Here is a 23,140-nt window from a genome sequence, read left to right on the forward strand (position 1 = left end):
TATTACAGATTGAATTTCAACTTATCTCTGCCTCAACCAACTGAGAACAGTTTGGTCTCAATGTTAACGTAAGACAACGCTGACACTTTGTCCTTATGATGAATACACCTTTTGTGTACCTTTGAATACATTTGTTATATATATATATATATATATTATAATTAAGAGATAACACAAGTTTTTGAGCTCTTTTCATTTTGCTTTTTCACAAGTTTAGTCGGTTTGAGATCAGGTCTATTTTCTATTTTGCTGCTCTGTTCCTTTACTGTGCTGTTTTGTTCTTCTAGTGTTTTCTTTTCCAGTTCCATTTCTTTAATCTTTGCCTCAAGCATGTCAAGTTTTGTTTTGTCTTCTTCAGTCTCTTTTTCTATTGTTTTTCTTTCGTTTTCTTCTGCAAGAATTTTGTCCTTCAGTTTTTTTTCTTTCTCTTCAACATTTTTTATTTTGTCTTCCATTCGTTTGTTTTCCAATCTCATATCGTCATTTTTTTGCTGTAACCTTGATTTTTCCTCCTCTGTGGTATCGATATCTTCTTCAAGTTGTTTCATTTTAAGGTACATGTCTTCGACATGTTGCTCCAACAGTTTCCTGTCTTCATCTACACCACTTGACATAGTTTTAGACTGTTCAACCTCAGTCTTTGTATTTTCGATTTGATGTTCTAGTCTCATCTTTTCATTTTCTAATTCTTCAGCGCGTCGTGCTAATTCTATTTTCTCTTGTTCATTTACAGTAATACGTTGTTCTAGTGCTGCTTTGTCCGCCGTTGTTGTATTGTGTTGTTCTTCGAACTTCTGTATATCTTTTTTTAAATTAGAAATGTGTTGCTTAAATTTTTTCTCACGTTTTTCCATATTCCGTATTTTTTGTTCTGCGGTTGTCTTCTCTTGTTCCATTTTTTGTTCTAAAATTTCCTTCTCTTGTTCCATTTTTTGTTTTAATGTAATCTGTTCTTCTTTCATTTGTTGTTCTATAATTTTCTTCTCTTCTTCCACTTTTTGTTCTAAAATTTTCTTCTCTTCTTCCACTTTTTGTTCTAAACTTTTCTTCCCTTCTTCCAATTTTTGTTCTAAAATTTTCTTCTCTTCTTCCATTTGTTTCTCTGTATCATCTATCCGATGGCCCAATCTACTCTTCGCTCTTGCCATTTCATTATTTTGTTTTTCTAATAACTGGATTCTTTCTTCCTTCTCTTTAAGTCTTTCTTCTTTCTCTTTGATTCTATCTTCCTTCTCTTTAATCCTATCTTCTTTCTCTTTAATCCTATCTACTTTTTCTTCGATCATCTGATCTTTTTCATCCAATCTTGCCATTAACTGACCCGTTTCTCGCTCACCACGTGTTTTTGCAGATTTTAATCGTTGTTGCATGACCCTATTGTTTTTCTGAAATATACGTGAGTTTTCATGAAAATATTCATATAAGTGATCAGACGTTTTAAACAAGCCATATACTTTGGAATGAATTCTGATTTCAGGAGATATAAAAAAAAAAACAATCTTCTGACACAAAAATCAACAGCAATAAATAAACAACGGATTACCCACAATTTAAGTATTATAAATTCGGAGATAACTGTATTGTATTTTAAGCTTGGACTTCGTAACACGAAGATTTTACTGTCGCAAATTGAGTTTACCTAGCGACGCGACGCGAGACTGTAAACAATGTGACGTCATATGTATACTTCGATGTCAAACATAAAACTCTACACGTATTTATACCTTTCGTACGCTTCAGAATTGTTTCAATGTTGACAAAAAGAACATTTTGATGCTCAAAATTTGACTTTCCTGTTTATTTTGTGAGAAATTACATACAAAAAAATCATAATTAAAAATGGTGGCTTTCTTAGTTACAGACTGGTAGAACGTGGAATTTATCCCTTCAAAATATTTGTAAACGTCCAATGAAAATTATCGTTACAAACGAATTGCATTAGAATTTATTATTAGAGACAATAGTATTTAAGTGGTGAACAGCATGATTGCAGTTTAATTACCAAGTCTACGAGATTTGATAATGACCGAATTGCATGAACTCAAAACTAATTGTTAATATTAAATTTTAAAATAAAAAAATAAAAAATGAACTTGATCTGCAATTTGTAATTGAGAAACATTAAAGAATTATAAGATCCGTACTCAAACAAACTCTAGTCAAAATCTTGACAGCTTCCTGTCATTTCAAATAAAGAAGGCTGAAATGGAAATGATAAAATCTCATGTCTGTCAGCTTTTTGAAATGAAGGATGAAGTATTTACTGTAAACCAACTTATTTTCGTGAGCGATTTATTTTTGCGACTTTCGCAAGTAGATAATAAAAACAAATATAAATCGTCTCGAACTTATAAAACTTGAATCTTTCCTTATTATACTATATAAAGTTAATTTGAAAATTGCAATATTTAATCGCTGCGAAATTCGCATGTAAGGACTAGTAGCGAAATAACATGTCCGCGAAAACTATTTGGTTTAAAATACTACTCACACGATGGTTTCTACTGGTGAAAGAGGACCTGTCTTACCCTTCAGTGTATGTTGATCGACTTTCTTAGCGGGGCAGGAAGTTAGAACCTCCTTTTTTGAAGATCAATGCAATCTGAATGGGGACATATAATTGGAACCCTCTTTTTAAATGGCTAGGTCTGCCCCTGTTTCTCAATCATTAGTTTTTAAAAAAGCATTATGAGTTCTTTGAAATTCGGCAGGCGAGACATTGGTGTTCCTTTTTCGTCTCTGTAAACAATTGATACGTCCCTTTGATAGGTACTACTTGTGATAGACAGTTTTCGTAAAGTTATATTATTATCAGTACATGTTAGATTGACGACTATTTCGAGGTCTTATCCATAATCATGGTCCAGCGACTTTCAATTGTTAAGCAATTTTCAATATTTTGTTTTCATTATATATATGCCAGTTAAATATGATTTACCAATTTGGTTTCTATTTTTGATAACTCCTATAGGTATCTATCCTATATTTATGACCTGACCTGATTATGCCATTCTTGAATCTGATTGAGCTTTAAAGGACCCTGTTTACTTCCATCTCGCCTTATGTAGACTTTACCATCGAAAACTTCATAAAGTTGAGTCAATTGCTCCACTTTCTTCACCGTTATTTCTATAACTTTTAAGTTTCCTGAAAGTAAATAAAAAAAGGTTTGATTAAAATAAACACCTTGCTAAAGCGGTTTCAACCAAAAGTCATCTTGTACATTATTTATTCATTTCACGACTGCATAGACCACTTTCGAGTTATGTACTTCATCGGAAAAATGCGTACATTTTGTGCGCCTTTGGTACGTCATGTATTAGATAGAGGGAATGGTCTATATCCCTAATCATTTTAAGTTCATCCCGAGTCTTAGTGATCGTCATTATGCAGGATAAACTAATATAAGTTTCGTAAGTACTGACTTAAAATTCCCTAATGACAAAAGTGATGAATAACAGTTATAAGAGTTTCATTTCGAATGATTTGTGCAATCTAGCATTATATTTTCTCAACCACTCGCTAAACATAGAAACGGAAGTGACGCTACTAAACTAAAGATTTCGATTCAAATGCAGCACACTCGAAAATTGTCCATTTAATGCTGATCATACAAACTGTAAAGAGACAGAGTAAATAATAGCTAAATATAGATTCCTTATCCCCAAATATTCGTTAAAAAAAGTTAAAAATATGCATTACATGCATTAACAGTATTCACTGTTTTCATGATAAGTGGTTGGCAATTCTAAATCCGCCATTCAAATGTCGCATGCCTAATACAAGCTGTAAATACACTAAAAAGAACGTCCTTGTAGGAATTGTCAGTCGACAAAATGTTGCAGCTATAACAAAAAGTGTTTTCTAGGAAAGACCAATTTTTGTAATATATCCGTCTAGCCAAAGTTGTTAAAGAACCATTGTAATTGATGTATTTGATTTTGATTTATTTTCTATCAGTTCATCAGACTTATTAACAGATAACAATCTATTGGAAGACATGTGAATACATATACAAATTCTACAGTCTTAAGGGAATACGATACAGAAGCAGGGGCAGATAATAATGTTTTCAAAACTTTTTGTGTTGTTTTCGCGACGTTGGTAACCAGAACGTTGTAATTTCGCGATGTTTCTAATAAGAAAGTTAACATTTCGCGACGTCGCTTTAGATGAAGTCATATTTTCGCGGAATATTCACTGACGTCATAATCAGGTTGCGCGAATTTCAAAAAAGTACCTGCTAAAAAAGCGGCCATGTTGTTTCTAAAAGACGGCGAAATCCGCCGAAGAGCAGTGAGATCAAAGGAAATACTGAAAATGAACAAAAATAAATCAAATACAACTTTGCATGACGAATTGAAAAGAAAAGGTAAAAGACACAGAAGAGAGTTCTGACAGCATAAAATGGAAAGACGGAAGAAAAATTGTGGAGCTTTTTAGTCTGTCAAAAGCACTGAATAACTGCCAAAACTGTACGGCAAAACAGAATCTGCTCAACGTACAAGAGAAAAAAAAATTGCAAGGATTTCGGAGCTATCCTACTATTTGTTGCTTAAACTGTAACATGCTGAAAAACATTTTAACAAATAAGACACATTACGGAACAAAAGAACCTGCTATTTTTGACATCAGCACAAACATGACAAAAGCTGCAATAGCTAATTATGAGTATAGATTTTATATAGATTGGACCGTTGGTTTTCCCGTTTGAATGGTTTTACACTAGTAATTTTTAGGGCCCTTTATAGCTTGCTGTTTGGTGTGAGCCTTAAACATTGTTGAAGGCCGTCCGATGTCCTATAGTCGTTTACGTCTTTGTCATTTGATCTCTGGTTGCGATTTGCCTCATTGGTAATCATACCACGTCTTCTTACTTGTATAAGCATCACCCTTTTGTACTTCAATGTATCGAGAGATATAAATTGAAGTATCGACAAATGTACACTAATTGCAGACAAACAGACAGATCAAAAAGTGTACACACGTTAAAACTCGTCGCTGTCAAGCTGATGAGCAATTATGAAGTCATGCAGTAGCGTTGTTTCTGAGAAAAGTAACACAATTATAGTTACACCATCGGACAGAAGAACAAATAAAGTGTTTTCAATATAGCTCTACTTATAGACATACAAGTACGCTATATTCACACAGTTACGCCGTATGAAAGGTAATGCAACTTATCTATCGATAAAGACATCCTTGACTATTATTCTCTAATATACTAGCTGCTGTACTTCCTATGAAATGTTATACTACAACTTCATTTTCAGTCGACTGAGGCAATTATGACATGAAATTGCACAAAACAGCTCAAACTATAGAACAAGAAGTACTCCTTATAATCTAAATTTGAAAGATGATTATTTTTTTAATGTAAAAAGAAAAAAAATCCAAGTACGTCGGGGCCTTTTAAAGCTGACAGGTTTTGTCATTGTTGAAGGTTATACGGTTGTTAATTAATGGTATCACCTCACTTAATTTATAGTTGGTTCACATTTTGCCATGTTAGGGCCTTTGCAATAATGTTGGCTATCCTCTTTCGGTACATGAAGTAATTTAAAACTTATGTCGGACGAAGCTGCACCTGTATACTTTTATAAGATTTTTCTGTTTTGCCGTACATCTGACAAAGTAATCTGCTGGGATCCTTTTTTATATCCTTTTTTTTATTATGAAAAGGTTCCTGTCCAAATTCCGTTTCGTAAATGCTTAGCCTCATGTTTATCACAAATGTTTAGCGATTTTATGAATAACCATCTTATGAACTTTTATGATAAGTATCAACGCTTTGGAAAACACCTTCATATACTTGACAGCGTATTTGTGTACGGCGGGAATGATTACACAACGTTGGTGCGATTAAAACTTTATATAACGTAATTTAGCGCCATACTGACAGACGTCGTAAAAATTTAAGGTATATGGCTTTTATTGAAAAAACAAGCACAAGGACCCATATTTTTTTCTTTTGCAATCAATCAAGTACTGTTTCAAGAACACTCCCCCAAAATTTCAAGAAAAAATCAACGATCATTTTTTTTCTGCACTTCCGAAAAGACGCAAAAATATGGTAAATTTCTTCATTTCGCATATATCAATCTAAATCCGGAAAATGATAATTTGGTTTAACCTTAAACTTGTTACAGCATGTAGCTGCCATGGATCAAGGGAACGTTTTACAAAAAACCCGGTTAAGTTATGACTTTTTGTTCAAAAGTATTGTTACTTTCTTTAAAAGTCATTATTTATGAATTTTCGGGAATTTTCTTCCAAATATGCAAATTTCGAACCAAATTATCTCAAAAAGTAAGTCATGAAGGTACTTTTTTCTTTTCATATTTGGAAAGTACACATTAAAATTGACCTACTATCAAAATTTTAGGAAAAAATCAACGAGGGATCTCTACTGTATCGTATGCCCTTAAACGTCCTATGTCAAGGCACTTGTTATCAAATAGTCCGTTTCTATGGACGTTGGCGTTTCTTTTTGTACCAGTTTTCTGCTATTCAGTTGTTTTCCTCTTATAGTATATATGTGTTTTCTTCAGTTTTGATTTGTTTCTGCCTTATCGAATTACAACTGTTGAACAGCAGTATACAACTATTGCCTTTCACGTGTTAATTTCTTAGCTAGTAAGCAGCAAATACGCGTACGCTTGTAAAGAATGACATTAGAATTGGCGTTTGATCGCTAGACAGAAATACAGTGACAACAGAAAGAGAAAAGTTACTTCGTTAGGGTAAGTATATGAAGCCTTCTTTCATTTAAAGTACGGATAGCATTGAGTCAATCAATGTTTTTATTTCTTTTCCAATGCTTTTTTGTTCTGTTATTTCTATCTCCATGTGATAACGTTATAGCGTGGATTTCAATTTCGATACTAATTTAATTGTACCTTTATATGTGATATACTGCTGAATCAGAATAAGATTAACAGAGGGATATGATATCTTCTCACCTATTTGCCATTTGTTCTTATCACATACATGAGTAAATTTCACAGTGTAGCTCTTGGGAAAAATGTCTGGCTTGATTGCTCTTATTCCAGGATCAATAATATCTTTACGAATAATGTCTTCCTTCCTCTGTTCACATTCAATGCCTTCAACAGTCCCTGGTAAAAAGTTATATTAAGTATGAATTGCACATGATCTATCAAAACGTCTTTTTATATGGGCTTCTAAGCCATGCAATGATCATTGATATAATTTATTATTATGACGACTTTTTTTAAACTGTCCAATGATGAAACAACTGTTATAAAAATTAAAATAACAAAAATTACGAACCCTGGGGAAATTTCTAAACGGAACGAATTGATAACAAATGTGATGTCATTGACTTATCATTAATCATTATTTTACAGAAATTTATGTTTTTTTTTAGATCATAAATGGGCACAATATTGAAAAAACCCCATTTCAGATAGATAATAAAGTAAATTGAAACACATGTGTCCTTCATCAAATCATTGAATAATCTCCCTTTGTACATAATTTTAAAAATTGTGCAGAACAGATTTAAACTTCTTTTGTTCTTCACAAAGATATCACTTGTTCTTAAAATATCCAAGTAAGTGTGTCTATTTCAATGTAAGAATGTACCATGTATATATAATTTCATACGGTTGAACGTAGTGAATAAACTCATCATAGATACAAGGATTTAAATTCAATATTTACACCAGAAGCCCGTTTCGTCTCAGTGACGCTCGCATAAAAAACGTTAAAAATGTCAAATAAAGTACGAAGTTGAAGAGCAATGAGCACCAAAAAAAAAGATAAAAAAGCCAAAGTATTTCAAAGTATTATTAGCAGTTAATTTATAATTATGGACATATCAATGATAACTCAAATCAACACAGAAGTGAGTTAGAGTGAAATCAGTTTCTCTTGTTTTTTTCATGATGTATAGGTGGCGTACCTTTCGTGTGGTCAGTTTTCCGCCGAAACAGGGGTTTCGGTCATTCAGTACGACAAACGACAAAGTGAGCTGTTCTCATTTAATAACTTCGTAAATTTTAATTTATTCAATAAGTCCCCCCTTTTTCAATTATCTATAAGATATATAAGATATTGATAGGACTGGTGGGTTGGGTTTTTTTTTTTATTATTTTGTGTGAAGTATATAGTTGTGTATAATATATATATTTGTGTTTTTGAATGTTCATGTGTAGCATATTGAATAAACATTTCATTATCACTGGACTAGTATTTATCTTACCTCCTATACATTTCCAGGAATATGATTGGTTAAAAGCGTCCGCGTGCAAACCGTGTATATTTGATATTAGGTTAGTAGGGAGGCGGGGCTTATCTCATACACAGTTAGTAGTGGAGTTACGTCCCTTTATATGCCTTATTAGGTAAGAATGGGGCGGGGCTTATTTCATACACGGTTAGTAATGGTGTTATGTCCCTTTATAAAAAACAAAACGGTACTGAGAAAAAATCTTAAAAGTTCCAACAGACGAAGAAATTGATCATTAAGATTGAAATAAATTCATAAAACACATTTAAACCTTACAAGTTGTTATTGTTGGCATAACGATAGGATCAATGGAAGTATTTTCTTAGTGCTAACAGTATTGAAGACTTGCTCATGTTGAGAATCACTAGTCTTAATTTCACACGTTAAGATAGTCGGTAAGATAAATTCGTTACATAGTGTGCTAATGACGTAATACGGTATATATGGGGTCAGTAAATTCCATATGGGGATTCGAGCTTCGCTCTCACCCCATATGGAATTTACTGACCCCATATATACCGTATTAGGTCACTAGCACACTATGTAACTAATAATATTTGTTTAGGGGCCAGCTGAAGGACGCCTCCGGGTGCGGGAAATTCTCGCTACATTGAAGACCTGTTGGTGACCCTCTGCTGTTGTTTTTTATTTGGTCGGGTTGTTGTCTCTTTGACACATTCCCCATTTCCATTCTCAATTTTATAGCAGCAGCGTTGTCGTGTAGCTTTGCACTTTAATTTTGAATTTTTGTATATTCATCTTACTTTCATTTTCATTCCTTTTAAATGTTACTCCAAAGGCTTCATTATCATGGGAAAACGTATATTACACTAGTATTGTGAAGTTTAATACAAAATGAAGGTTTTTACAAGAGAACAGATCAACGCAGTTACCTATAGATGTAAGTGTTTAAAAATAAGGACAATATACATAAATAAATATTTTTGAAATTCAAGTCATATTTTAAAAAGTAGAATAATAAAAATACCAAACTGTAAAAAAATTTGGAACTGAAATAGGAAAATTCAATAGCTCAAACTTACCAAACGTTCTTTGAAAAACATTTTAAGTGGATCTGCTTTGGATTAGTAATATATTTTTCCCCTGACCTCACCCTGTTAAATTAAGACAGAAGCGTTTTGTTTTTGTGTTTTAAGCTTATGAATTTAAAAAGAAAGAGATAAAGTATATTTTATTAGAATTAAAAAAAAAGGGACTGAGGTCCCAAGTTAGATTTCCGGAAAATCACCACAGTATGAAGATGTGTATTTACCTTCATCGTTAACACCAATAAACAACGTTCCCTCCTCCTCGCTGTTTAGAAAGGCGCACACATATACACCGACATCAGTTTTTAAGTGATCATATGCGTATTTTCCTCCACCTCTTTTAAATTCTCTATTTCTACTTTCACTTCCAATTTTTTCTCCAAGAACGTAACATGTGTCATGTTGTACATTACTTTCTTGTTTAACATGTTTAACATCTACGATAATATCAACGTACGGATCGACAAGTTGCAGGAAGTTGAATCGTAGCTTTTGTCTGCCTTCTCGTGTTGATAAGTTATGTTGTACACATTGAGCTGCTTCCCCGGATCGAAGATGTATTATAGCCGCCTTCTTTCCTTGGCTACTGTTTATATTTATATCATTGGTAGTGATCTGTATCCGTAACCATTTGGTAAATAAATTTTCAAGTGACAATCGTAGTGAATTTTCTTTTTTATTTTCACTTAAATTACCGATCGTCGCTATATACACGTGCGAGCTACTATAATCCATTTTAGGTTTTTAACGTATTAGTAAGTTGTTTTAGTTATTTGAGATTATTGTTTGTGTGTTGCTAAGGTGAGTATTTGATTTTGATTTTCAGGAAATCTAAATGACACAAATTAAATTGTAGTAGTATGCGTTGTGGCATATTCTATGCATGACGAGTTCGTGTATTGTTATTGATAGCGATTAATTTTTTTTAAATATTCTTTAAAAAAAAGATATTAAGTCAGTAAACAATTTGATAACTTGTCGTTTAAATAGACCTTTTCAAAAATTTCTGCACCAACAATTGACAATGACAGGTATTATATGTGAGGGGTCGTTTAAAAAGTAGTATCGATTATATAATTGTATACTGCAGCTAGTTGTGTTTATTTCCTTTAAATATAGTAACACAGCTTTATTTTGTATAATGTCAATTTCATCATGTAACACTTTCTACACAATCAGGGGTCCATTTTGCAATACAATAAGTTCGACATCTATAGTCATTTGTGTTACGATTTAAAAAGTTATCTAGATGTATTAATTTAAGTTGCAGTATAAAAACAATATTAGGTCAAGATCATAACAAATATGAACTTGTTTGTATTAGGCGCAAAACTTGGGAAGGGCTCGGTAGAACCTCGCCCTTCCCAGTTTCTCAGCCTCATACAAAAAGGTTTAATTTTTCTGACACAGACCTAATATTGTATATATATATTATAATAGTTTACTAAATAGGAAATGAAATAATGTTTGTCTACATTTATTTACCACAACGATATTTTCTTATTTTCCTTCAAGAATTTGTTGGGTTGAAAAATACATGACAAAGGAAAATGGTATTATACTACCCAGGAAATAGAAGTTGTAGATAAATTTAGTTATCTTGGTATTTTGTTCAATTTTAATGGTAAAGATAATCCGTTGCAGCAGAAACTCTCAGAACAGGGTAGAAAAGCTGTGTTTGCCTTGAGGAGAAATGTTTAAGATATTTGAATTTTGTAACTTTACTTTCACCTTTTGATACTTATATTAACAGTGTACTTTGTTATAGTTGTGAAATTTGGAGTTCTCATAAGGCACCAGCTATAGAAGGGATACATCTTGGTTATTGCATAAATATTATGAAAGTAAAAAGCTCGACTCATACTATGGTGTACTATGAGCATGATGAGTTAGGTAGATTACATTACTGTACACCTGAACATGTTGAATTTTAAATTCGGATTTAAAATGTTATGTACCACAAACTGTATTTTGAAAAACTATTACTGTTTTTATATGATGATTTACAAAAATGTCCAAATATTAAGACAAATTGGTTATATTTTATCAAAAACGATTTGCTTGATAAAAGTTTAGGTTATATTTGGTATAGTGACGATGTATTTGTATATAGTAAGCTCTTCGATAATAATTATTCTTTATAGCGTGTCTTTTTATGTTGCCTATAATTGTTATGACTTTAGTAAATAAGGATAATAATGTTCAAATTCACTTAATTTTTTTATTTGAGTACAAACAAAGGAGAGGCCTTTTATACTTTAACTTATAGAAGTTGAGATTCTAATTTTCTATGAAAAACTGGAAAAAGAAAAAAAAATAATTAAGAAAAAAATATTAATCAAGATTTTGTTTTTACGTTTATCAACAAGGTATACTAAATTCATACAGCGTGTGTGGTTTTGATTCGAACGCTTCCATAGTATAATTTACACTTCATACTTAATATCTTTATTTACATATATACATGTGTTTTCAGTTACAATTTCTGCAGAATACTTGCATTTATTATCTACTATATATATAACTTGTATCATATTTTCCCTCCGCTTTATATGATCCGTTCATCCTATATTGACTCTTAAAATTCAAGAGTCTATCTGAAATTGAGAGTAAATTATATGGCCTTCCAAATACCGTTTCGATCCCTAACATCACTGAAGAGACATATATTGTCGAAATCTAGATCTGGTGTACACAAAAAAATATTGACACCTTGTGTTTGTGGCATGACATCTAGGTCACACGTTAATCGTTTTCTGTTTAGTATTAAATTTATATTAAGATCCATTTTGTTACATCTCGTGATCAATTTTATTTGGCAATCGCCAATGGCAGTCAGCAGGGTTTAAGAACATCAGTTGTTCGACCTGTTAGTCAAATGCGCTTTGTTTAAATATACTTTTTCACTTTTTTGGTCTTTTTGGAAAATGCTGTTTGTGCTTTATTTAGACCCTTCTACAACGAAATTTGTTTTACATGCACACGTATAAAAATTGCGGTTTTTATCCAACGCAATCATAGGTTTGAACGTAGTTTTCAATTTAGACTCGTTTATATTTTTTTGTTTGTGCTTGTATCATATTTTTCCTCCGGTTTATATGATCCGTTCATTCTATATTGACTCTTAAAATTCAAGAGTCTATCTGAAATTGAAAGTAAATTATATGGCCTTCCAAATACCGTTTCGATTCCTAACATCACTGAAGAGACATATATTGTCGAAATCTAGATCTGGTGTACACAAAAAATATTGACAACTTGTTTTTGTGGCATGGCATCTTGGTCACAAGTTAATCGTTTTCTGTTTAGTATTAAATTTATATTAAGATCCATTTTGTTACATCTCGTGATCAATTTTATTAGGCAGGAAGCTATATAGGACACCAAAAAGTACTGCTGTGAAATCCTAAAAACATGAATACCAAATGTTAGCTTGACAAATCTTATCTTGAATTCTATCATAATTCTATCTTATTTTGGGAAATCCTTTTAGAAATTCAAATGTGACGTCACCAAGTGCGTTGATGACTTTGGCTAATTTGATGTGCTAGTTGAAGTTGTTTCATGTAATGTATCTGTTTTGATTCTGTAGAAAGTCATCACTCCGGTTTTATCATGTGTATCGACTATATAGTCATTTTATAAAATTTACTGTTTTCAAAAATGCAAAAGTATGAACTATTCCAAATAACAAGGATGTTCTTATCACAGGTAGAAAACCTAAGCCGTATTGGTCACAACTTTATCGAACTTTTGGTCTTCATCAGTGCTCTTTATCAGTGCTCTTTATCTTTGTATTTGTTTTGGCTTTCGAACTTTTTCATCAGAGCGTCACTGGTTGGTCTTGTGTGTAGGAAACGCAGGTCTGGCGTATTAAATTTTATGCCTGATACCTTTTTGTTACCTATCATTTGTGTGTTTCTTTGTCCTGTATTTTCTCCAATTTCTTTGTATTGTAATCATGTCATGTTGTCAGTGTAATGTTTAATTCAACATTGCAATTAAAGCGGGAGGTTTGACATGCCGTATAACAATTCAACCCTTCATTTTTTTTCTTTTCTTAAATTGTCATGTACAAAGTCAGGCCACATTGTTTTATTATAGTTCGTTTCTGTGTGTGTTACATTTAAATGTTGTGTTTCTGTTGTGTCGTAATTTTCCTCTAATATATTTGATACGTTTCTCAATTTTTAGTGTGTAACCCGGATTTATTTTTTTACTCAATCGATTTATGAATTTCGAAAAGCGGTATACTACTGTTTGCCTTTATCTATATAATGAATGAGAAACGAAAAACCCTTATGACTAACAACAACGACCGATAACCACTGAACAGCAGGTCTCTGACTTAGGGCAGATGCAAATAAATGCAGCAGGTTTAAATGTTTTGTTTTGGTACCACACTTCACTCTTACCCGAAACGTTATTGTAACATTACAACATAAACAGACACACTATAAGGTATAATTAAAATGGCTGAACTCGATCAAAAAAAGTATAAACAAAAATAAGTAAACATACTCTGAACGAATAAATGTATATCTTTTACTTACCAAAGTCAAAACAACTATAGGCATACGACATATAAACTACACAAAGTCTTCATAGATAGCAAAAGGTAATGTGTGAAACATATTACAACATGTTAGATCTTAATTTTTGTGCACGAAATATAAATTTACCCAAATTACATAATTCTCGAAGATTATTAGAACTCATTAGTTATATTTATATATTTTTACATAGAAAGTTTTCTCCATTAATATGGTTTTATGAAATAAGATCTAAGACCTTGATAAGAAGAACATTTTAAAATAAAATGCATCTCATCTTCAATGTCATTTTTACAAAAAACTACAAAGTCTATTACTTCTTGTAAACAAAAGTTTTAAACTATATATCTATAACTTGTACATCTAAGTAAACTATTTATTTGGCTGTCAAAATCTTGCTTCAGACAACCAAACAGGCGTTGTTTAATTATCAAGTAAAAACTACTGGAGAGCTAACTATCTAAAAATAAACCTTGAGTATACCAAATATCAGCCAAACCTATACTGAGCAACTAATTTTTGATAAAATACAACCAATTTGTCTTATTATTTGGACATATTTGTAAATCGTCATATAAAAAAAGTAACAGTTTTTCAAAATACAGTTTGTAGTACATAGCAGATTAAATCAGTATTTAGAAATGCGACATTTTCTGGTGTGCAATAATGGCAATCTACCTAGCTCTTACACCATGAAATTAATAGTAGAGCTTTTTACTTTCATAATATTTTTACAATAGCCCAGATGTATCCTTTCTATAGCTGGTGCCTTGTGAGCACACCAAATTTCACAACCATAACAAAGTACTCTGTTTATATAAGTATCTTTAAATTTGATCAATGACACAATGTGAATAAAAAAATATTAACAAAGAACATGTACAAAAAAATCAGAAAGACAACTTTGACCTTGGTCAAAATTCCGTTAAAAATAACGTGCAAATGTAGTTAAAATATATTTTGTAAGGAGTACATGGAGTACAGAAATTTGTTTTGAAAATGAATAAATTTGTTGTTCATAGTACGAGATCAGTCGTTAAAATTTATCGTCAAACTAGATACTCAACGGTAAAATGTATAAATAAAATGAAATAGTGAGACGGGATGTAACACAAAATAAGTAAATATTAAATAACAAAAATGCATTACAAATTGTATGTACAGGTCAAATTAACACGAAAGTATACTTTGAGAGTTCTCGCAGTTACTGAAAGGTAGTTGAAAGCAAGAGACAATTAATAATAAAAAATCATGCATTCCAAATTAGCTCACTCGTTTGTCTTTTTGTAGCTTACGTTTTTTGTAGCGTTATAGGGTTTTTTTGGGTTGTTTTTTTGACAATATGTTTTTTGGACAATATATTTTTTTCTAATTTATATTTAGTATCATCATTATTATTTTTAAATATACTGACGTCATTCACATTTCTTATATAAAGAAAAACTTTTGTTAAAGTGACTTAAATTATATCTGATACCAAACCACCTTTACACTTATAAGTTATGTAAGTATTGATTATAGTGTTTAACAGAGCGTACATTTCATATCATTAAAAATGTATTCTTCAATTACATATAGTATGGTATATAAGGGTATGGATAAGGTAAATAGAACAAACAAATACGGATTCAAACGTCAAAAATAGAGAAATTTGAACAAAAAGTTTTTAAAAAAATGAGAAAAAGGATGGGCAAAAAATTTATGGTTAGAGAGAGACATCCCGCAACATTAAAGAATAGAGAAATGAAGTTCCTATCTAGACCCCCTTATGTGACAAATTTTCATTTTACAATTTTTCTAACTGAATTGGAAATTTCCGCCACCCGTATAAACAGGTTTGAAGATTAACTACATCATTGTGTTGGCAATTCTAATAAGGCAAGAAAGGGTATCATACTGGTTAGAGATCTGAACGTATGTATTTATAAAATTAAAATTTAATATTTGATAGATTTATTATAGTATAAAACACATTTTTACTAGAGGTTGTTGGTGTTTAAACAGTGGTGATTATCTCACAAATGGAATACAAGTCCAAATAGACTGTAATTTAAAGATTGTGAATACGCGATCCAGTTTACACATCAATTACCATAGAGAAAATGTTTGTAATTCTTATTTTTTTAGCAGACTTCGCAATTTTTAAATAACCATTTTTTATTTAATTGGCATCTATATCACATCAAATGCTCAATGTAGTAAGACATATCGTAACTAATAGATATTGACTTTCTGAAATCCATCAATGTACGAATATAATGTAAAAGAATCTTAATGAAATGGCGCATATTCCAAAAATGATCTTTTAATGATATGTTTTCTTAATTTGAAGCGAACAAGTTACGAAATGAGATTGAGAAATTTCATTCGTGTCACGTCATGTTTGTCATGACGTTAAAGATGTTCGCTTGTCATGTTTTTTAAATTTTTGTCAATTTTTATGAATCCATTGTCTTTACCCATTTGAATACCTTAAACAATGTTGCCCTTTGACCCCCATTTTTCTTTTTATAATTTTTGTACGTGCATAATTATAAGCCATCTGTTAACATGCTATAAAATCCTTGTTCATTTTCAATAGTTTTTGAGATCTTTAACTTGTCAATGATAAAGCTATGAAAAATCAATAGAGAACGTTTTCCCGCCAACATATAATGGCTTATATTTCAAAAAACAAACACATTGACCTATATTTTATTTTTGCTATTTTGATTCCTTAATTAATCCCCAATCATTATATAATATACTAATGTCATGAAAAGATTGTAGTTTTGAATCTTAGTAGCGAACTTCCTTAACGCGGTAACATCATTCATAATATTTCGCTGAATTTTTATCTATTCAATTTTTTACATTTTCAAAGCTTGAATGCATCGGACTTCTTTTTTTATGCGCAAACAAATATGTAATTTGATTTCATTCCCCATGGATCACATGCATGTGAATAGCGCATTAATAGTGAGAGTAGTTTTGGTTATATGGTCGAAGTGCAAACCAAGGGAAAAACTTCTAATTGGCCTATCCAATTCAAGTATTTGTAGATATGTGAAGCCATAAAATCATATAAGAATTATTGTGATGTGGGATGTCTGACTTATTGAAGTCAGTCACATGCCTTATATATCTTATATGCATTTTTGCTTTTGTTCAAATAAAGCTACATTAAAGCATCTTATCATATACTTAGACTAAATAACATATAAATTTTACCGTATGATAATAGCCTTAAATTGACGTAAATTCCATATTTTTCGAATTGGTGCTTAGCGGGCTGATATGAAAAGTTTATCACATGCTTTGATTGTTATCACATGCCTTTCCGTAACGTTATCACATGGCATTCCGGTAATACTCGGCCAATTCCGGAAAATACACCTCAATGCTACGTTTTCAGTGAAAAACATTAGAAAGTAGTGTACAAAACAATTACTTGAATACTGGAAAGTATATAGATTAAAATAATAAAATAATAATAATAAAAAAAAAACCAAACAAACAAACTATTTAAAAAATACATTTTTAAAGTTTTTCTGAAACATTATTTAGAAAGTTTCTTTTTTTCTCTCTCTGTTGAGGCATATGATAAAAAGGTATCAATTTTTGGGTCCGACGGCCGTGAACTTTTTTACTCTTTAAACTTCGGGAACCACGTAAAAGGATCAATAAATGAATCTGTTATTTTTCTCTACTGTTGAAGCATATGATAAAAAGATCATAACATGTCATTTTTCATATCGCATGTATTATCAGCCCTCGGTCAATATCAGCCCGCGAGCCATGCGGCTCTTGGGCTGATATTGAACCTAGGGCTGATAATACATGCGATATGAAAAATGCCTCGTAATAATCTGATAATATTGTTTAATAAACATGTAGTTTATCTAATATTGTTTTATCCTATATGTATATATAAGTATGAACATGAAACCCAACAGTGTTACGAATTAAAAAAATTGCCGATTACTCACACATTTTAAACACTGAAGTTCCAATCGTTTAACCTCATTTTCGACGCACTTGCCCACATCTGCAATAAAAAATATAACCTCAATAGTCGTTGTGTTACCTGGTCACGTAAGGCGAATTTAAAGATGAACATAATACATGTGTTTTAAGCGTGTGAAGATGTGTTATCATTTTTGTTTTATTGTATACACAGTATCGTTTAGATCAATATAAATCTCTATATTGATAAAAAAAAAAAGAAGGAAAATGTTTGAGAGATTTTTTTATTCTTGTCGAAAATTTCAAACTTCAAATGTGATTGACAGTAAAATCAATTTGACTTATCATCGGATTTGTAATTATATGAGCAACACTAATATGTGGAGCACACAATAAAGTAACCTTTCCGGGACACCTGAGGTCACCACCGGTGTTTACTGCTTAGTCTTTAGTTTATTTCGGTTATATTGTGTACCGTTGTTTGTCTGTTTATCTTTTTGTCTGTTTGTCATTTACCCATTTGTCTGTCTATCTGTTTGTCTGTTTATCTGTTTGTCTCATTGTCTTTTTTTTAACAATGATATTGTCAAATTATTTTCGAATTATGAGCTTGAATGTCTCTTTGGTATCAATGAAAGAAATTCCATCAGAATTTAAAATGTTTGATTGTCATCTTTAACATTATCCCTAAACTCCCGCAGAAAATCTTTAATATATATCATTCGGCGAACTGTATTATGTAGGAGTATAACAATTTATTTTTTTAGGAAAATGAGTATAGGAGGTACACGTTCAGATGATGGGAAAGACACCTTTTATTGCATGAAGAAAGTTACATATTGGGATATGTATGGAGTAAAAAGTTTCCCTTATAAAGGCAAAAGGAAACACACACCTCTTTTACATCAATATTTCAATGGTCAATTTATGATACAAAATGATTTGTTAGGATTAACTATTCATCAGTTTGAATCAAGATTTGAAGAATGCTTAGAAAGAAGAACAAGAAATAAAAAGTGGCTTCTCAACATACGATTTCCTGATAAAACAAGTGATGGATACATTGAATATTTACAAAATTGTCAAGAAGGTATAAAGTATAAACATTTATTTACACTGCAACAGTGCTTATTAAGCCGTCAAACACATTGAACATAGAGTAATTTGTGATATACTGTCACTAATAATATCTCGTCTTGTTTGTGACCTTTGTAATTCGTTTTCTGGATTTGAACTAGCTGTCAGAATCTGGGAGTAATCTCAGCCTTATCGGTAGTCGGGGTTGTTTAACATCAACTAGTATTACTGTTCTTTGTGTGTTTGTTTATATAAGGGAGTGTATAAGGCCAGTTCGACTCAAAAGTCACATTAAACCTTATGATCAAATACTTTTTAATAAGTTACTTCCTTCTTTTGACGGAAAAATAATTGAAAATTCTGTGACTCTCTGTCAATTTTGTCAGTTGTTTTTATGCGTTGTTTTGATCTTTTTTTGTACTGTTTCCCCCCTTTTTCAGTCATGTCAATTATTTTTTAGACTGCTGATATAAAATTTCCAAATTAGATTGCTTGTCTCTCTTTTGAATGAGTTGCAATATAATAGAAACAACAATGTTTTGTCCCGTAATATAACTTTCAATTGTACTCGGCTCGACACAGGGAATCAATGATTTGCAAAGCCTCCTTTTTTTTTACTAGTTTTGAGTCTGGTACATATCGATTTATGTTCTAGACAATGAATGGTCATTCAATATGTAGATTTGTGGATTTCAGACCAATTCATCAACAAAAATATAACTGATTTTCACTAAGCTATATTTGAGTAAGTAACAATTTTCTTTCTGCATGCATACCACATTCTCTCTTCACTTCAAATATTGTGTTTGCTTAGTGTACATGAATTTGTATTTGCACACTCATAAATCAAAATACTTCATAGCTGATCTGCTGTCCAACTTTTATTTTGAATTAAAATGCCTCAAAGATAAAGCAAAATTCCACATTTAGATATATAAATGATGTCTTGTCAACTATATAATCCTTATTTTAGCGATTGCTTGTATACCAAAAATCTACAGTATGAAATTAAATATCATACCCGTACGAGAAGGTCAGCTTCATATCTTAGATTAATTGCAAGTAATTGAAAGATAGCCGTCTTCAAACAAAGATTTTGTACCAAATTCGTATTTTTACCTTTCTTTTTGTACTAATTTTAGTCTACCTTTTATTAACATATAGATTTCACCACTGCAACAAGTCTATAACTATATTTCTCTAATCGAGAGAGTTAGATTTTAATATTTAAAGCGCGAGGCTTGCCGAGCTTTTTAAACAATAAAAATTTAACTGTTGAGAGTGGAGAAATATCGTAATACACTAGTTACAGTGGTGACATCTGTTTCTTTTATGATTTTTATCTTTCTTTTTCAAAGATTTAAAAAAATTGTGTACTTTTAATGTGACTTCATCAGGCAAGGTCGCCTTTTTTTGCATGACGTCACAATGGGAAATATAAGAAAAAAACAAGAAAATTTAACGTTACAAATAAATTTCAACTAATCATTTGTCGAGAACAAATTTTTCACTAGTGAGGAGAAAAATTTTCCTCACACTGGTCAGGAAATATGAAAAAGCAACTGAAGAAAGGAATTAATTTGTTACCTGTTATCTAAAGGAGTAAGAGAGGCGAAAGATACCAAAAGGTTATTCAAATTCATCAGTCGGCAGTAAACTAATAACGCCATTGCTAAAAAAAGAAAAGATCAACATACAAACATAAGTGAACTAAACACAACATAGAAAACTAAAGACTGAGTAACGCGAACCCCACAAAAAACTGGTGGTGATCTCAGGTGCTCCAGAAGGTATATGACACCCGTTGTGTTACTCATGTTATTACAAACCCGATAATAAGTCTGATTCGTAAAGTCACATGCCGGAAAAGAGGCTGGGAGTGTAGTTACAACAAGGGTGTATGGATGACATCATATTTTCCGATTATGTTGTTAAAACATATTATTTTTTTAGTTACAGGTTGCATTTCTGTAAATATTGACAATGCAATTTCCCATAGGAACTCCTTTTACGGCTAAAACTGTACCAATTTTACTATGAAGTTTTGAAAAAAATCACAATTTTTTTCAAAGGTCAAAATATAGGGCTGTGCGGCATATTTTCAACGTTTATATGCCCTGAACTTCTCAGAGTTTAAACTTACACTAATTTTCTTAACTACCCCTACCTCAAATGAAAGGTTACCACAGATTTCAATGTAAACAATATGCACGTGTTTATTTACTGGTAACATTCCCAAGTTCTGTCTCTGCGATATGGAACACAGAGAGTATAACTGGGAACCAGTATGTAAACAAAATCAATTTTCTATGAATATTCAATTACTCCCCAAAAGAGGCGTGTTTTGAGAAACAGCTGTATTTACAAAGTGCAACCTACAGTTTTATGAGTTTTTGTAACAATTCATCTAACAGTGTTTCCTCGGAAGACTTACCATAACCGTAAAATTTTCTGTTGTGTATTCATTATGTAATCGGACGAAATTAATGTGTTCTCAACTAAAATTTGTAATTCTCATATGCTTAAAGAGAATTTTTTGACAATTTTTGAATTTTTAAGGTAAAACTATGTTGTATTCTACTAAATCTTTCAATGTCCAGAGAAAATGTTACGGTCATGTTCCATATTCGGAATATTTTTACTATATTGCATTTGTTTAAGTATCAACATATGCTCATTTACCAAAAATCATACTGATTCATTTATTTCTATGAATAGTAGATGCTACATAATGAATTTTATTGGGTCTTAAATGTTATGGATGCTCTCTCGATTATATTAATAACTTTTGTAGTTGTGAAATTGTTTTGTTTAAAAAGCACTTTTTATTTCTGTTCATAGCAAATTTCAAAACAGTGTCTGCGGATAATGAAGGAAAAGATTAAAATTGCATCTTCACCTTTGATAGATGCTGATGTAATTCTTTTAATTTCATATTGAATACCTCAACGTTTGGATGCTGGATTCCAATTATTTATAGATTCTGGCATCCCAACATATCCGGAAACTGACACCCTAACATATCTGGATGCTGCCATCCCAAAATATCCGGATGCTGGCATCCCAATATATCTGGATGCTGGTTTCCAAAACTATCCGGATGCCGGCATCCCAATTTTATAAGTTATATGGTTCGCTACTGACCCCGTACGGATCCATAGAGGGATAGTAAAATCCATAGGGGGTGAGGCCGGAGGCCGAGTCCCCTATGAATTTTATTCACCCTCTATGGATCCGTAGGGGGTCAGTAGTTAACCGTATAACGAATTTATCGGACGCTTGACTTTTTCTGCGGCGTTTTGTTGAAAAATAAACAATGAAACACAACAACATTAATAGATGACGTCGCCATTAACGCGTCATGAACCCCATATGAAACTTACTAACCCTATACGGTATCATAGGGGGTCACCACGTGACGGCATTTAACCAATCACAACGTGCTAATTCATCTGTGGTCCGATAAATCTGAATGCTGGCATCCCAAAATATCCGGATGCTGCATCCCATAATATCCGGATGCTGGCATTCCAAAATATCCGGATGCTGGCATCTCAATATATCTGGATGCTGGCATCCCAAAATATCTGGATGCTGGCATCTCAATATATCGGGATGCTTGCATCCCAATATATCTGGATGCTGACATACCAAAATATCCGGATGCTGGCTTCCAAAAAAATAGGGATTCTGGCATCACAACCTTGCAGACATGTACCCTTTTTCATTATGACATACGAATTTAAATGCTGCTTCCTAATCAATTGGATTTTAGTATTAATCCACCAATATAACACCCAGTACATGTCCTTCTGGTTTTGATGTGTGTTGAATGCATATGAAAACAATCAAGTAAACATAAAAAAAAGCTACTGATGAATGCCGGGAAGATTATATTTTTTGTCTTTGTTCATGGCCAGTGGCCAGTTAAATGCATATTGAGAATGTGACATCATAGGTCAGAGTGTGAAATGTATACTTGACCAACAAACTGAGTCTGAATTGTAAAATGCTTGTTGACCATGTGAATGCTAAAGTCAACAATTTGATATTTATAAAACTATGTCAATGTACTACCGGTAAGTTTCCAATAATTAGCCAATTTTAATGTTATTTTTCTGAATTTGATTACCATTATGTAAGACATGATGTATACATGTTATTAACTATTGTTGTCTCGAGACAATACATTTATATATGATGACATCAGGACTACAATTTTCAAATCTGATATGCTCATGTTTCGAATATTCATAGATTTT

The 23,140-nt window shown here is 31.8% G+C and overlaps 1 protein-coding gene across 1 annotated transcript; it reads right to left on the minus strand.

The window, feature by feature from the left end:
• Window positions 1-110: 110 nt before the first annotated feature.
• On the minus strand, window positions 111-10,069 carry LOC139498781 (golgin subfamily A member 6-like protein 6). The gene is made up of 4 exons (XM_071287323.1): window positions 9,528-10,069; window positions 6,963-7,118; window positions 2,999-3,147; window positions 111-1,385 (listed from the first exon to the last, which is right to left on the minus strand). The coding sequence occupies exons 1-4, from the start codon at window positions 10,036-10,038 to the stop codon at window positions 162-164; spliced, it is 2,040 nt and encodes a 679-aa protein (XP_071143424.1). The 5' UTR covers window positions 10,039-10,069; the 3' UTR covers window positions 111-161.
• Between the last annotated feature and the right edge of the window lie 13,071 nt (window positions 10,070-23,140).

This window comes from Mytilus edulis, chromosome 12 (genome assembly GCF_963676685.1).
Source record: "Mytilus edulis chromosome 12, xbMytEdul2.2, whole genome shotgun sequence".
Lineage (NCBI taxonomy): Eukaryota > Metazoa > Mollusca > Bivalvia > Mytilida > Mytilidae > Mytilus > Mytilus edulis.

Coding starts and splice junctions, on each gene's coding strand:
- LOC139498781 (XM_071287323.1), bottom strand. CDS start 10,038: ATGGATTATAGTAGCTCGCACGTGTATATAGCGACGATCGGTAATTTA. Junction 3,148..6,962: donor TAAGAACAAATGGCAAATAG/GTGAGAAGATAT, acceptor ATTTACTTTCAG/GAAACTTAAAAGTTATAGAA. Junction 1,386..2,998: donor TTCAAGAATGGCATAATCAG/GTCAGGTCATAA, acceptor CGTATATTTCAG/AAAAACAATAGGGTCATGCA.